At 58.8% G+C, this 12,802-nt stretch overlaps 6 protein-coding genes across 6 annotated transcripts; 2 read left to right on the top strand and 4 right to left on the bottom strand.

The window, feature by feature from the left end:
• Positions 1 to 53: 53 nt before the first annotated feature.
• On the bottom strand, positions 54 to 820 carry L226DRAFT_559107 (uncharacterized protein; the record flags this gene model as incomplete). Its single annotated transcript, XM_067683277.1, has 3 exons — positions 54 to 281; positions 338 to 753; positions 808 to 820. The coding sequence occupies 3 exons, from the start codon at positions 818 to 820 to the stop codon at positions 57 to 59; spliced, it is 654 nt and encodes a 217-aa protein (XP_067537459.1).
• A 368-nt stretch (positions 821 to 1,188) lies between these two features.
• L226DRAFT_459761 (uncharacterized protein) lies at positions 1,189 to 2,310 on the top strand (the record flags this gene model as incomplete). Its single annotated transcript, XM_067675542.1, has 1 exon — positions 1,189 to 2,310. One exon carries the CDS (start codon positions 1,189 to 1,191, stop codon positions 2,308 to 2,310), a length of 1,122 nt encoding a protein of 373 aa, XP_067537458.1.
• A 156-nt stretch (positions 2,311 to 2,466) lies between these two features.
• Positions 2,467 to 3,805, bottom strand: L226DRAFT_459128 (uncharacterized protein; the record flags this gene model as incomplete). Its single annotated transcript, XM_067675491.1, has 2 exons — positions 2,467 to 3,466; positions 3,540 to 3,805. Coding segments are annotated over 2 exons (1,266 nt in total), but the record flags the coding sequence as incomplete, so codon positions are not given.
• A 1,004-nt stretch (positions 3,806 to 4,809) lies between these two features.
• L226DRAFT_459729 (glycogen phosphorylase) lies at positions 4,810 to 8,617 on the bottom strand (the record flags this gene model as incomplete). The annotated part of the gene is made up of 19 exons (XM_067675538.1): positions 4,810 to 4,970; positions 5,044 to 5,102; positions 5,174 to 5,595; positions 5,647 to 5,663; positions 5,721 to 5,811; positions 5,870 to 5,902; positions 5,969 to 6,243; positions 6,294 to 6,316; positions 6,376 to 6,514; positions 6,570 to 6,643; positions 6,698 to 6,903; positions 6,964 to 6,986; positions 7,044 to 7,154; positions 7,208 to 7,291; positions 7,351 to 7,641; positions 7,716 to 8,013; positions 8,073 to 8,197; positions 8,380 to 8,472; positions 8,533 to 8,617. 19 exons carry the CDS (start codon positions 8,615 to 8,617, stop codon positions 4,810 to 4,812), a joined length of 2,610 nt encoding a protein of 869 aa, XP_067537456.1.
• A 547-nt stretch (positions 8,618 to 9,164) lies between these two features.
• On the top strand, positions 9,165 to 9,583 carry L226DRAFT_353625 (uncharacterized protein). Its single transcript, XM_067674163.1, has one exon. It carries the CDS (start codon positions 9,317 to 9,319, stop codon positions 9,548 to 9,550), a length of 234 nt encoding a protein of 77 aa, XP_067537455.1. The 5' UTR covers positions 9,165 to 9,316; the 3' UTR covers positions 9,551 to 9,583.
• A 1,635-nt stretch (positions 9,584 to 11,218) lies between these two features.
• L226DRAFT_353469 (uncharacterized protein) lies at positions 11,219 to 12,788 on the bottom strand. The gene is made up of 5 exons (XM_067674161.1): positions 12,638 to 12,788; positions 12,480 to 12,549; positions 12,374 to 12,415; positions 11,487 to 12,320; positions 11,219 to 11,428 (listed from the first exon to the last, which is right to left on the bottom strand). Exons 1-5 carry the CDS (start codon positions 12,688 to 12,690, stop codon positions 11,402 to 11,404), a joined length of 1,026 nt encoding a protein of 341 aa, XP_067537454.1. The 5' UTR covers positions 12,691 to 12,788; the 3' UTR covers positions 11,219 to 11,401.
• Between the last annotated feature and the right edge of the window lie 14 nt (positions 12,789 to 12,802).

Raw genomic sequence — 12,802 nt, 5'->3', positions numbered from 1 at the left:
CTAGGGCGAGCATATATAAACGCCGTAGTAACAGCAAGAAGTACACTGGTTTCCTCTTAGATTTTCACCGCTAGCACCTCAAGCTTCACGATGTCAGGTTGGCCCTCCAGCAACCTATCGACATTTGCGAATAACGCCTTGGCGACCTCCCCCTTCAGGTGCAAATCCAAGCCCTCCTGTGCCGCGAAGAAGTCGACGATGCCGAACACATTCGTGCCCGGAAGCTCGATCGCGTACCACACTGGCGTCTGCGCCTCAGCTTCGACAAGTGGAAGAGCCCCCTTTCCAGGCGACCCTGTCAATATCCATCGTGCGCGAGGTTTCGACGACGACTCACCTGAAGGAACTCCCGGACTGCCTGTACTTGGCTCTCCTTCGCCTTCAATAGCACCCTCAGCCCAATCGTCAGCCCCTTCTTGACGTCGCTCTGCGCATCAAGCGGCTTGATCTTGCTCGCGAGGATGTCGAACGCCCCGGCGGGGATATCCGGACCGCGCGCGAGGAGCTTGTCGCTGTTGGCCATCAAGGCCTCCGCGACCTTCCCGGCGATGTGCGCCTGGCGTCCGCTTTCGGCCGCGAAGGAGTCGATGATGGCATACGTCGGGTTCGGCGTGTCGTACTTGACTGCGTACCACTGGAGCGTCTCGGGCTCCTGGTCGCCCGACAGGAGACTGTAGCCTGTCAGGAGGAATTGCCGGAGCGCCTCCGACTGGTCAGCCTTGGCTTCCAAGGGTACGAGTTGCCCGATCTTCGCTGTTGTGCGGACAAGGTCAGTGGAAGCCCTAGTTGAGTGGCCCAAAGACCTACGCTGAGTTGACATCGTTTATCTGTTAGGTCGTGGCTGTAGGTTGCCTGCATGAACGACCTTCATGTCCGTGTATATGTAGCCGGTGTATATGCCCCATCAATCCGAGACCTTCAACTCGTTCTCGTGCGCGGTGCTTCGATCTTCCCTCGCTGACTGGTGCCCTTGGCTTCGCTCAAACGTCGAACAATCCATGCACAACTTTCCGTCACCACGGCTCTTTCCCCCTTTGCGGCCTTTGGCTTCCCTTTCACCATGAAAGCCGGTTTACCCATGCCCCACGACCGTGGCCACATATACCAGTCATCCACCATGCTTTCTGACTCACTCTCTATACCCACCTTACTCATCTTTCTGGAACCACCATGCTCGATTGCGCCATGATGTCAGATCGCACCCTCGTTCTCACCACAGGTCTCCCAGAGAGCGAGAACGTGGAAGACGTGCTGACCGCAGGAAACATCTCCTTAGCCAGTATCCCACACTTCGGGCCCCTTGTGGCTGCGCTCATGACCGTCGGCGCGAGCCACAAACCTGTCAATGTGCGCTACCGCCCGGATGCTCCCTTTGTTCCCTCGTACACCGACTGCCTCCTCCAAGACGTCTCGCAGCTTCCCCTCCTACAGTATCTCGCCAGCATTCCTACGCTTGTCACTCTGCAACTGCAACTGCCTGTTTTCGGCCTGGAGACACTTCCGCCACTCGATGCGCCTCACCTTACCACCCTCCTCGTACGCGGGGAGCTTCCATGCATCTACCAGTTCCTCCACGCGATCCGCGCTCCAGCCCTCGAAAAGCTCAAGATCACCTTTCATCGAAACCAATGGGACAAGCTCGACACACTCAACGACTCCTTGCGCGACGCTGCGTACGCGCTCGCGCTCGCCCCAACGTCGCTCCCGGCGCTGCGCACAGTCCAGTTAGAGGAGAATGAGCCCTTCCCACGATGGTCTGACGTGTCATTCGGCTGCGCGTTCCGTCCGCTCATGCATATCCCGACTCTCGAGGACGTCGAGGTAAAGCTCGACGCGTCGCCGCTATGGGTGAGCTTCGACGACCTCGCGCGCGTCGCGCTCGTGTGGCCAGAGCTGCGGAGGCTTGTGTTGACGTGCTCGAGGGCGTCGAAGCGTGCCCCAACACTCGAGGCGTTATCGCACGTCGAGGCGGCGTGCAGGAACCTAGTCGAGCTCGTTCTGCCCAAGATCAGAATGCAAGAGCCGGACGCCGTGGGAGTACAAATGCAGCCCTATTCGCTCAATCCCTCCATTGGGCATCATCCACTTCGTACGCTGCGTCTGACGTGTCAGACGGACACGACAGTTGCGACCGAGTACTGTGTCGAGGTCGGCAGGCGGATCGAGCACCTGTTTCCGAATCTCCAGCCCGAGGACGAGTTCATGTCTACGACGAATTTAGCGGCGCCACTCAGCGACTGGGACGCGATCCGGATGGGCGTCATGGACGCAAAAGCGATGAGGAATCCGTTCATGTTGTCAATGCTGTAGATACATTGTCGCGTACTGCGGATGCGGGTGATGGTACAAGTGCAAATAGACATGACGTTTCCGTCTCTAGAAGCCCACCTCTGTCTGCATCAGGGGGTCTAGTACAGGGTTGCACCGGGGGAAATGGATACGTGACAACAGCTAGCGTAAGTGTGATCAAGGTCCCGGAGCAGCAGGCGGGATGATTACCACGGGAACGGCAGGTTGAACCGGTGGAGGAGGTGGAGCCTGCCAGTGACCTTGCGCCATCAGTGGAGGAGGTATAACAACGTGCATTGCCGGTGGGATGACGATTGGAGGAGGAAGAGGGGGAGGAGGAGGAGCGTTCTGCGGAGGCTGGATGATGATAGGTTGTGGGGGCGGTATCACAAGTGGCGGAACAGGAATCCCACCTGCCGGAGGTGCCGGAGTGGGTGCTGCACCGACCGCGTCGTCCTGAGGTGCCTCCTCAGGCTGGGGCGCGGGGTCCGGCACACCCCACCTCTCGACCTTCACACCCATCATCTCCGGGAGCCTCTCATAGATCTCAGCATGTATCTCCTTCTGGCGACCGTGCTTCCCAAGCATGCGATAGCACTCCCAGCACAGCTCGCGCTCGACGTCCTGGCGGTCGACGTACGGCGTCCACGACCAGTCCCAGCGGAGGTTGAACACCGTCTTCTTGTGCTGCTCGATGTCCGCGAGGTCGCCCAGCAGCTGGCGCAGCGTCGGCTCGCAGCGCTCGGGGCGCCGGCAGTCCGGGGAGAGCGTCTGCCTGAGGAGCTTGAGCGTCGCGGTCGCGTTCGCCTCGACGAGGTTCGCGCGCCCGAGGTAGCACCGGCCGAGGTCGTCGAGCGAGAGCGTCTCGCGCGTGCCGTCTTCGCGCTGGAAGCCGTCGATGAGCTCCGCGCCGAGCATGCAGCAGCCCATGAGTGCGCCGGGGAGCCACTTGTCTGCGCCGACGAGGCGTGCGAGGTTCACGACCCCGATGGAGTGGATGCGTTCGAACCCGGGAGGGCTGAAGACCTCCTCGTCGTTCCGCCACAGTTCGAAGTCGTCGTGGTAGAAGGAGCTCATGTACTTCATGCAGCGCTCGAGGATGGTTTCGCACTGGTACTTGTGAGACATGCGTATCAGCGAGGAGATCTCATGGTATGTGGGGTGCATGCCATCTTCGCTGCAGATCAGAATCAACAAGATGTGGTCAGCGCTCCTGCGTCTGCGTCTTTTCAGAACGCACTAAAACCGACGTCACGTACAACAAGCAGTTGCCAGTCAAGGCTTTCAGGAAGTGCCGGAGGTCCTGAGGGGAATCAGCCACAGGAATCGTGATCACTGGCACGCATTGAGTGCACTTGGGAAGCGCGTCGGAGTCGGGAGGCTGAGGGAGAGACAGCATGTCCTTGAACACCAGGGAGTGCCTCACAAGCAGGCCCCTGTAAACGCGGAACTGCACAGTCGCAGTCGCCAGTATCAGGTTCCCATCCTCGAACCAGACCTCTTCGTCCTTGCGCGGAAACTCCTCGATCGGATTCGCGCATCCGCCGGCCTTCGAGTCAGGGTCTGCGAGAGTAGAGTCCTCCCCGTGGACGGTGGCGGTATCGGACTGATCGTCCGTGGAGGGCGTGTGGCAGAAAGACTCCTGGTCACGGTCCTGGGGCACATGGGTATCCCCAGGTGGACGATATACTGCGGGTGCTGGTGCGCTCGTGGACGTTGGCTCCAAGTCAACGCGATCTTCTCGAACGACGCTCTTTGTGTCCTCGCTCGCTACTTCCCCGGATAATTTGCGCAACTGCCTCGACTCCGGGAAGAGCTCAACGAGCCTATCCACGCCATAGCGACAAACGCGCCACACCAAGGCCTGCTAACAACACCACGCGTCAGAACACCTCACGACTGCGGATAAGTGAACAAGGAATTCGCAAGACTCACCAGAAGCGACACCAGCGGCGTACGCAACTCAACGAGCAACCCGCCAAGCACCAACAGCGCAACAGCTGCAATGATAGCAGCAACCGCCATTAACTTGAATGCCGCAGCACGACGGAAAAGTCAGGACGCCAGTAAAGCAAGTACAATACAAGCCCAAAGACCGACGAGGTACTTATAAGGTTCCAGCAGATTAGCGCGGGAACCACATCGTGCCACACACGTTCCGACAGCAGCGCCCCGTCGTCGGACATGAGGCCTGAGGTGCACTGGCTTCGCGTGTACTCACGAAGAAAGCAAGTTGCAATAGTCGAATTTGCGATGGCACCGCAAGAGCAGGGAGGAGAAGCACCGTCTTCGAGTCACCGAACCACGGGGCCAAACAACACGGCCATCGGTATCGGTATACATGTATCGGTTAACCGGTATAGATATGATCAGCATTTTGGATGTACGAGTACAACAGGACCCACGCAATGCAAACAATAATGTCCGACGAGCACGGTATAACAATGACATAACTCAACTTCCCTCTATCCCTACGCATCGTCGCAGCGAGCAGCAATAAACGAGTTACGAGACGCCTTCCTAGACCTTCGTGCTCTCGATGTTCCAGTACTCCTGCGCGTAGTCCTGGATCGCACGGTCCGAGCTGAACTTGCCCATCTTCGCCGTCGTCCGGATGCTCTTCTTGATCCACTCCGTGCGGTCCAGGTACGCCTCGTCGACGAGCTTGAGCGCCTGGATATCTGTACGCAGTAGCCCCGTTAGCAAACCCAAACTACCAGAACCAGAACGTAACGTAAGGAACGAGAGACGTACAGGAGTCAAAATCCTCCGTCAACAGGTAGTAATCGTTCTGGCGAATGGTGTTGAGCAGCCTATGCACGCCAACGTCCAGTCAGCCTATGCTCCGATGCACGCGTCCTGGATAGAAAAGGAAACAACGTACGGCTCATAGACACCACCATCTCCAAACCGTCCCGCCGCGACCTCATTCACGACCCTCGCGAGCGCAGGGCACTTCTGCTCGAGCGGCACGGGGTGGTACATGTGCTGGTACCGGAGCTCCTCGACGGCGGGCGTGAGGTGCCCGAAGAAGAACACGTTGCTCTCCCCGACCTCCTCCGCGATCTCGATGTTCGCACCGTCGACGGTGCCGACGAGCAGGCCGCCGTTCAGGCAGAACTTCATGTTCGACGTGCCTGAGGCTTCCGTACCCGCCGTCGAGATGTGCTGCGAGATGTCCGAGGCCGGGATGAGCACCTCTGCGAGCGAGACCGAGTAGTCGGGCAGGAAGTAGAGCGAGAGCAGGTCCTTCGTGTCCGGGTCGTTGTTGATGATCCGCGCGACGTTGACAATAAGGCGAATGGTCTATGGGATGTGTCAGGGTATGCAAACAGAATGGCGCCGGGCGAGACGTACGAGCTTCGCAATGTAGTCTGAGGATTATCCAAGTTAGCAATGAAGTGCGAGGACAAGAGTCGGGTGGTGCTCACATCCAGGAGCAGCCTTGCCAGCGAAGAAGACAACCTTAGGGTTGACCTTCTTGCGCTCCGCCGGGGTCATGTCCTTGATCGTCAAGTACCTCTGCAGGGTCCCGTTAGCTACTTCCTCATCCCTAGTCTACACACAAAGATTGACTCACATGAATGACACCCATAATGTTCAACGTTTGACGCTACACATGAACCTCATGAGTCTACCCCGCTCCGATACACACAACACGACACAAAACACAACGCACCTTATACTCGTGCAGCCGCTTGATCTGCACATCGAACATCGCGTGCGTGTTGACCTTCAAGCCGAGCGTCGTCTCGACATAGTGCGCGAGGCGCTCCTTGTTGCTCTGCTTGATCGCGGCCCACTTCTTCTGGAAGGCGGTGTTGTCGACGAACTTGAGCAGGCCCTCGAGCTTCGTGAGGTCCTTGAGGAATTCGGCCTTTGGCAGCTTCAGCGTGTCGCTGATCAGGTTGCTCAGTCCAGGGTTGCACTGGTCCAGCCAACGACGGGGCGTGACTATGTCGTTGGGTGAGCATAGTAAGGGATCGTAGGGAACCAGAACGTACTGCCGTTCGTGACGTTCGAGAACCTGAACAAGCATGTAAGCACAAGATCGAGGACTAACTCCACTGTATGAAAGGTACGCACTTGCTGACGCCGAAGAAGTCGACAAAGTCCTTCATGATCGTCGCCCGGACAAGCTCACTGTGGAGCTCGGCGACACCGTTGACCTTCCTGCTGCCAATGCACGCCAAGTTGGCCATGCGGATGTTTTGCGGGAAGCCCTCTGCCAGCGCGGTTTGTTAGCCTGCCTCTGGGTATCATTGATGTGCGAGACGTACCCTCGATGAGGGACATGCGAGCCAGCTTGTCCTTGTCACCCGGGAACTTCTTCTCGACCTGCTGCAAGAAGATCCTGAAAACCGACATCAGCACTCTGCACGCAACGGGTTCACAGGGAAGCACTCACAGGTTGATGTCGAAGATGATCTGCATGTGCCGGGGAAGGAGGTTCTGCATGAGCGGCACGGGCCACTTCTCGAGCGCCTCAGGGAGGACGGTGTGGTTCGTGAAGAAGAACGTGTTGGTCGTGATGTCCCATGCCTTCTCCCAAGGCAAGTCCTCTTCGTCAACGAGGATGCGCATGAGCTCGGGGATGGCCAGCGTCGGGTGCGTCTGGTGGCAAGCATGAGCTGAGCATCTACGAAGAATACGCATGATAATGGAGGAACGTACATCGTTCAGTTGGATCGCGACGTCTAGAAGACACGCGATGTCAGACAATGGGAGAAAGGACAAATGGGAGACAGACTCACATTCAGGGAACTCAGAGATCGGCCTGTCGATCTGCTTGAAACGACGGACAATATCGGCCAAACTCGCCGCGGTCCAGAAGTACTGTTGCTTCAGACGGAGCTCCTTACCGACTGTGCGATCCTACTCAGCTCCGAAAGAACGCACATGCAATAATTCCACTCACACGTAGTGTGGTCGTTCGGGTAGAGGACGGAGGTGATCGCCTCCGCGCTGTTCGAAGCCTCGACCGCGCGCTCATAGTCGCCAGCTGCAACATATCCACCATCAGCATCGCTCAATCCCGCACACTGAACACAGCATACGCACCGTTGAAACTCTGCAAGTCGAAACCACGCTGCGGCTTGCTCTCCCACAGACGCAAGTTGTTCGTGTTCTTCGTGTCGTATCCAGGGATCATCGTGTCGTACGCCATCGCGAGGACCTCCTGGCCGCCCTGCCAGAGCGCCTTCATGCCCTCGATACGCTCCGCGTGTCCGTAGAACCGGATCTGGTAGGTCACATCCGCGCGGGGAAGCTCCCATGGGTTGTCGCGCTCAAGCCACGGGTCGGGGGCCTCGAGCTGGCTGCCGTCGGGCGCGATCAGCTGCTGGAAGATACCTTTGAGGGGCAGCGACGAGTCAGTGTGACTGCGACTGCGCATATATGCGGGGAAAAGAACGAAAGACGCGTACCATACTTGTAGCGGAGGCCGTAGCCCCAGACGGGAAGCTCCTGCGATGCGGAGGAGTCGAGGTAGCACGCGGCGAGACGGCCAAGACCGCCGTTTCCAAGACCAGCGTCGCGCTCCTGGTCGATGAGGTCCTCGAGGTTGAAGCCGAGCTTGTCGATACCTTCGTTGTACTTCTCCTTGAGGCCGAGGTTGAGGAGCGCGTTGTCGAGCGTGCGGCCCATCAAGAACTCGAGGGAGAGGTAGTACGCGCGCTTGGGCGTCTTGCGCGAGTAGTGGAGCTGCGTGTCATTCCAGTTTACCTGTAGATTGTATGCAGAGGTTAGAAGACGCGTGATGACTGGGTATATGCGCGACGTACGAGGAGGTTGTCGCGCACGGACAGTGCGGCCGCCTGGTAGGCACCGATGTTGTCAAGGTTGTACGCCTGACGCGCGAGGGAGGTGTGGACATGTTGGACCACGGACTTGGTGATCTCGGGCACCTCTGGAGGACGAGAGGTCAGCGCCCGGCGCAGGACTCAATGGAGCAAAGAAGCGACGCGTAACACAAGAAGCGAGACGCTGCACGAGGCTCTCGAACGCTTGCACGACGGCGCAGCATACGGCGACTATCTTGAGAACGACGAGCACGTCGTCTACTTCTATCCATGAACGGGGAGTACTCACGAGAGGTCAGGTGGGGGATACCGTCCTTCCATGCCTTCTCGTCTCCCCTGGGCCACTTCTCCTTGCCAGTCTCGTCAGTTTCCGGGGTATAGCCTGCAAGGGTCGACAATCAGCGCGCTGGGCCTCACCCGCGCATACAGCAAGCATACGCACCGGTCAACGTCCGCACATGCCTACGCGCGGCCCTGGCGGTTTTGGTCGGCTTGCCGATGGTGCTCGGGTCGATAGTGGTGATCATGGCGCGTCGACTGGGTCGGGGTATGGGATGTGGGATGTGTCCGGGACGTCAGCGACGGTGTGCACGTCGGGAGGGTGCACAGGGGGTCGCGTAGGAGAGGGAGACGAGGAACGTGCCCCCGAAAGTTGGGACTTTATAGGAGGAAGAGGGAAGGAAGGGCCGGCGAGTATGCCGTGCATCACACCCAGGGCGTCGTGCGAACCGTGACGCCATCTCCCTGGTGCATATCTCCCGGCGCACTGCACTGTACGCTGCTCTAGAACGCCTCCGAGGGCGAGGCACATGCGCTTGGCCCAGGTCCCCCGCCTGTCGCGCGCCCGTACCCGACTGGCTCTCTCCTGCTGCGTCTCTCATCGTGACCTCCTCCTGCTCCACCCCGCACAATCGTCGACGCATTCCTGCGAACGTAGAAGGCTCGAAGGACTGCAGCGGCGCGCCAAACAGTCCCCGTGATGCCCTCGCGATGGATGTGGATAAGATTGGAGGAATTACGCCGCGAATGCGCTCGAGTTTGTCGCCGAATGCAACCTTGTCCAGAAGTTCCTGTACTGCACATATGGCCCACGGTGTCTAACCCTTCGCCATGCGCGAAAACTTCGACGCGTCCGGCGAATCTAGGGTTCAAAGCCAGCGGAGGTGGACGGGAAGATTTGGGCGGCTTCTACAAATTGGTGATAACAGGCCGAACTGTTCGTCCAAATGTGGAGTCGCGTGAAGCTTGCATGCGGGACACTGCCGACGGCCGTCGATGATTTACTTACCGCGGCGGAGGGCGGCGGGCAGTACAAAGTAAGCTACGCTGACCGCCAAACGGTGTCCTTCCTCCGGCGGCGACGGGAAGCGCTCAATCGGCCCATGACCACACCAACTTGGACGAAGGGCACAATTATGGTTCTCAGTCCATGCTCTTGGTCACAGACCGTCTCACCGTGAGAGATGCTGAGGAGGAACGTTACCCCGGACTATTCGAAGCCCTTCTCTGACAACGTACAGCCAACTTTTACGTGGAAAGAGAAGCACCAAGGGACCGGCGGGCACTGGCAGGTAGGGGGTACGAGTTACGTGACGGTGTTGCGCCCCTCGAAGCGGAAACGGCGTACGGGAGTTGTCGTGGAGTGGAATGGTACACGCTAGCTTGATAGTAGCCGTCTTGGGAACATGAGCAGTATGTCGATCTCGGTGGTTTTGGTGTAGCACCGTCGATCTCGCCATGCGGGCCGACATTGTGTGCATGCGAGGTAACACTGCCAAGGCTGAGCACTATCCGGAAGTTCTTGTTCTTCTGCATGGCGCCATAATGTTTACGTCGAGAGAGGTCCTCCGAGGAGCCATGTGCGCGAGCTAGGGCGCAAGTTACGTGAACAGTGACGGTTTCCGCGTCGGAAGAAGGGCAGGGCGGCTGCCTCGACTCTGCTGAAGATCCGAAGATGGAACGCGTCCGGTGGTTATACATAGAATCGACTCGTATGGCGGACCGATTCCGCAGTACTTTCCGCCTCTTCCGCCTTCAGTGATGCAACTTGAAGGCTGAACGGCAGCTCATTAATAGGATCCCACCACGAATTGACAGAACATACCGAATAAGGAGTCTACGCACCACATCTTGGCGGCCCAAGTACTGTGGCAGGTCCGCGTCTTGAAGCTTGAAGCTGAAGCTGAAGCTTTGAAGGTCAACCCGATCGACTACACCCTCTGAATTGTCGGGTCCGCGGCGATATCGCCAACCGAAGCCATCTGCATCTCTCTGATCGTCATGCCTATAATCCGCAATTCAACCATACAAAACGCGCACATCAGGGCGTACCGGAGATCTGGAAAGACGCGAGGACCTCCGCTGAAGGTTCCGTCGGGCTCACGACGACCAGGAGATGATGATGGGATAAGTACGTCTTGGCGAAGAGCCGACTGAATGCTGAGATTTGCAGTGGCGTCTCGAACCGAACCAGCACCGTTCACGCCATAGACTGCTACGATGACTGGATCTGCGAAGAGACAAGCACGCCATCAGTATATGCGATGTTCAACATCAAGTAACGTAACAAACAAACCATACCATGCCACGAGCGAACTGCGACACGCCCTCGAGTACCCCACCAGTTGCCGTGCAGTAACCCCGAACGTCGAACATCCAAACTGAGCCTCCCCGGGGAACGTCGCCATCGCACCCGACTCCGGAGTCCGCAACAATATCGGCAACGAAGCCCTCAGAGTCCGCCGCAGTCCCGCACCCGATGTCCCCAAGCGACGCGACTTCTTGCAGATCCTCTCTTATCTACGATCGTCCCCCCTCCAACCGGCAAGTCAGCCATAACACACCACCGCACATCAGGGCGTACCGGAGTCCGAGTCCGGAGACAGCGCGTCCTCCCGCGGCGCGAAGCCCCAGATTGGCGTGTGCTTCCCTCGCAGATCGTCCTGTGCAGCATATGGCAAGCCCGCGCGAACGTGGCCCGAAAGCCTGAAGTCTGACTGGGTGGCGATGCGCCGGTATCCGGGGCGGCCACTGTCGAAGCACGGAGTCCGGGACGCAAGGACGGTCTTGCTGGGCCTTCCAGCAATCCGACCTTGCGAATGTGCGTGCGCGGGGCAATTGTCGTCCGCAGCGCAGGGGGATGGGATGGGGAGCATATGCTCGCGACTCTTCGCAGAACGTAGGATAGCATAGAAGCAATACGATACGGTACGATACCTTCCGGACATAGGATAAGTTACACACACAACAGCACATAGCGCATCCGTCCGAGGAACGCAGGGCAGACAGCCTCCGGGGCATGTCTGCCGCCCTCAGTCGTATGCAGCGACCAGGTAGCTCTGCCGAAATCCGTTCAGTCCTACGCGCAAAAGGTCGTATGGAGCTACAGGGACGCACCTCTCGGTCCTCCAAAAACTCCAGATACGTGAGCGCGACAGCAACGTAGAACGCAGGCTCGACGCCCAGCACACGGCACTGCCCCTCGTCCATCTCGATCAACCCTGAGGTACAGCGCGCGGTCCAAACGGGCGTCCTGTCGTGGAACGTGAGGAGCGGCGTCGGCGTGAGCGGGTTCACGCCCGTCTGCCCTGCCGCCGCGTGGCTCCCCACCGTCGGCGAGTACGTGGGCGGCGTCGCGGTCGCGGCTGGGGGCCCGGGTATGGGCGAGAGCGTGAACGAGTAGCTGTGCGAGGGCGCGTTGTTCTTGATGACCGCCATGAGCTTCGTGAAGATGGACACGGGCTGCGTCGACTCGGGCACGTGCGGCGTCGAGTGCGGCGTCAGCACGAAGTGCGTGACGGCGGACTGCACTACCGGCTGGGACGCTCTTCGTGAGGAGCGCGGGGGCGACAGGGAGACCGAGTCCAGCTTCGCGTGCACGGAGCGCGGCGAGGGCGGGTTGACGACCACTATGGGTCCTGTGGGCGGCGTCGGCGGGTAGGAGTGTTGCTCGCGCGGCGCGGCGCCATCGGTGAGCGTCACGTCCGAGTCTGTCGAGTGTTTCGTGAGCATACGTGGGCGCCCATCGTGCGCTGACGGGCCGCTGCCCATGGGCGGGAGACTTGTCCTGCAGGCGAACGACAACGCGGCTTCGGAGTGGTATGGGGAGGTTTGTGGGAGCGGGAGAAGGGGGATGAACACTCCAGGTGGGAAGGACGGCGTCCGGAGACGGATGTACCAGCCACGTTTCGGGCGGTGGACTGTCCAGAGCGGTGTCGAGGTTGCGTTGTCCTGGAGAGGACTAAGAGGGGATGCACAGAAGTGAGGAAAAGTTGAGGACGTACGACTATGTGTTCAAGGATCTCGTCGTCCGTCAGGAATCTTTCCTTCACAATATGTGAGGTAAGTCCCATTGGCCCAGTTGTCGGACACACGTCACCACGGACTCGCCTTGTACCACACCACCCTGCCCGTTCCCTCCTCGCATACATTTATTCGCATGTCTTCAAGGACATCGGAGCTTTGTGTGGAATACCGATTGTTGCCAAGACAAGTATGTACGTGAGCCTTTAGGCGAACCCTTGGCCGATGAGAGCACTACAACGCACCTCTGAACAACATAACGCGCATGAATTGAGCTCCCTGACAGAGGTAACGACATCCAGATTAGTTGCACAGCAAGTCAAGAAGTGGGGGGAAAATGTGCGTAGAGAGTTGAAAGTTGAAGATGGGAGTTGGTTGTTGCAACCGCCTTCCGCGCGTTAAACGCCCAT

Source organism: Lentinus tigrinus, assembly GCF_003813185.1.
Source record: "Lentinus tigrinus ALCF2SS1-7 unplaced genomic scaffold L226scaffold_7, whole genome shotgun sequence".
Taxonomy (NCBI): domain Eukaryota; kingdom Fungi; phylum Basidiomycota; class Agaricomycetes; order Polyporales; family Polyporaceae; genus Lentinus; species Lentinus tigrinus.
Note: the sequence above shows the minus strand (reverse complement) of the source record. Positions and strands in the feature narration are given on the sequence as shown.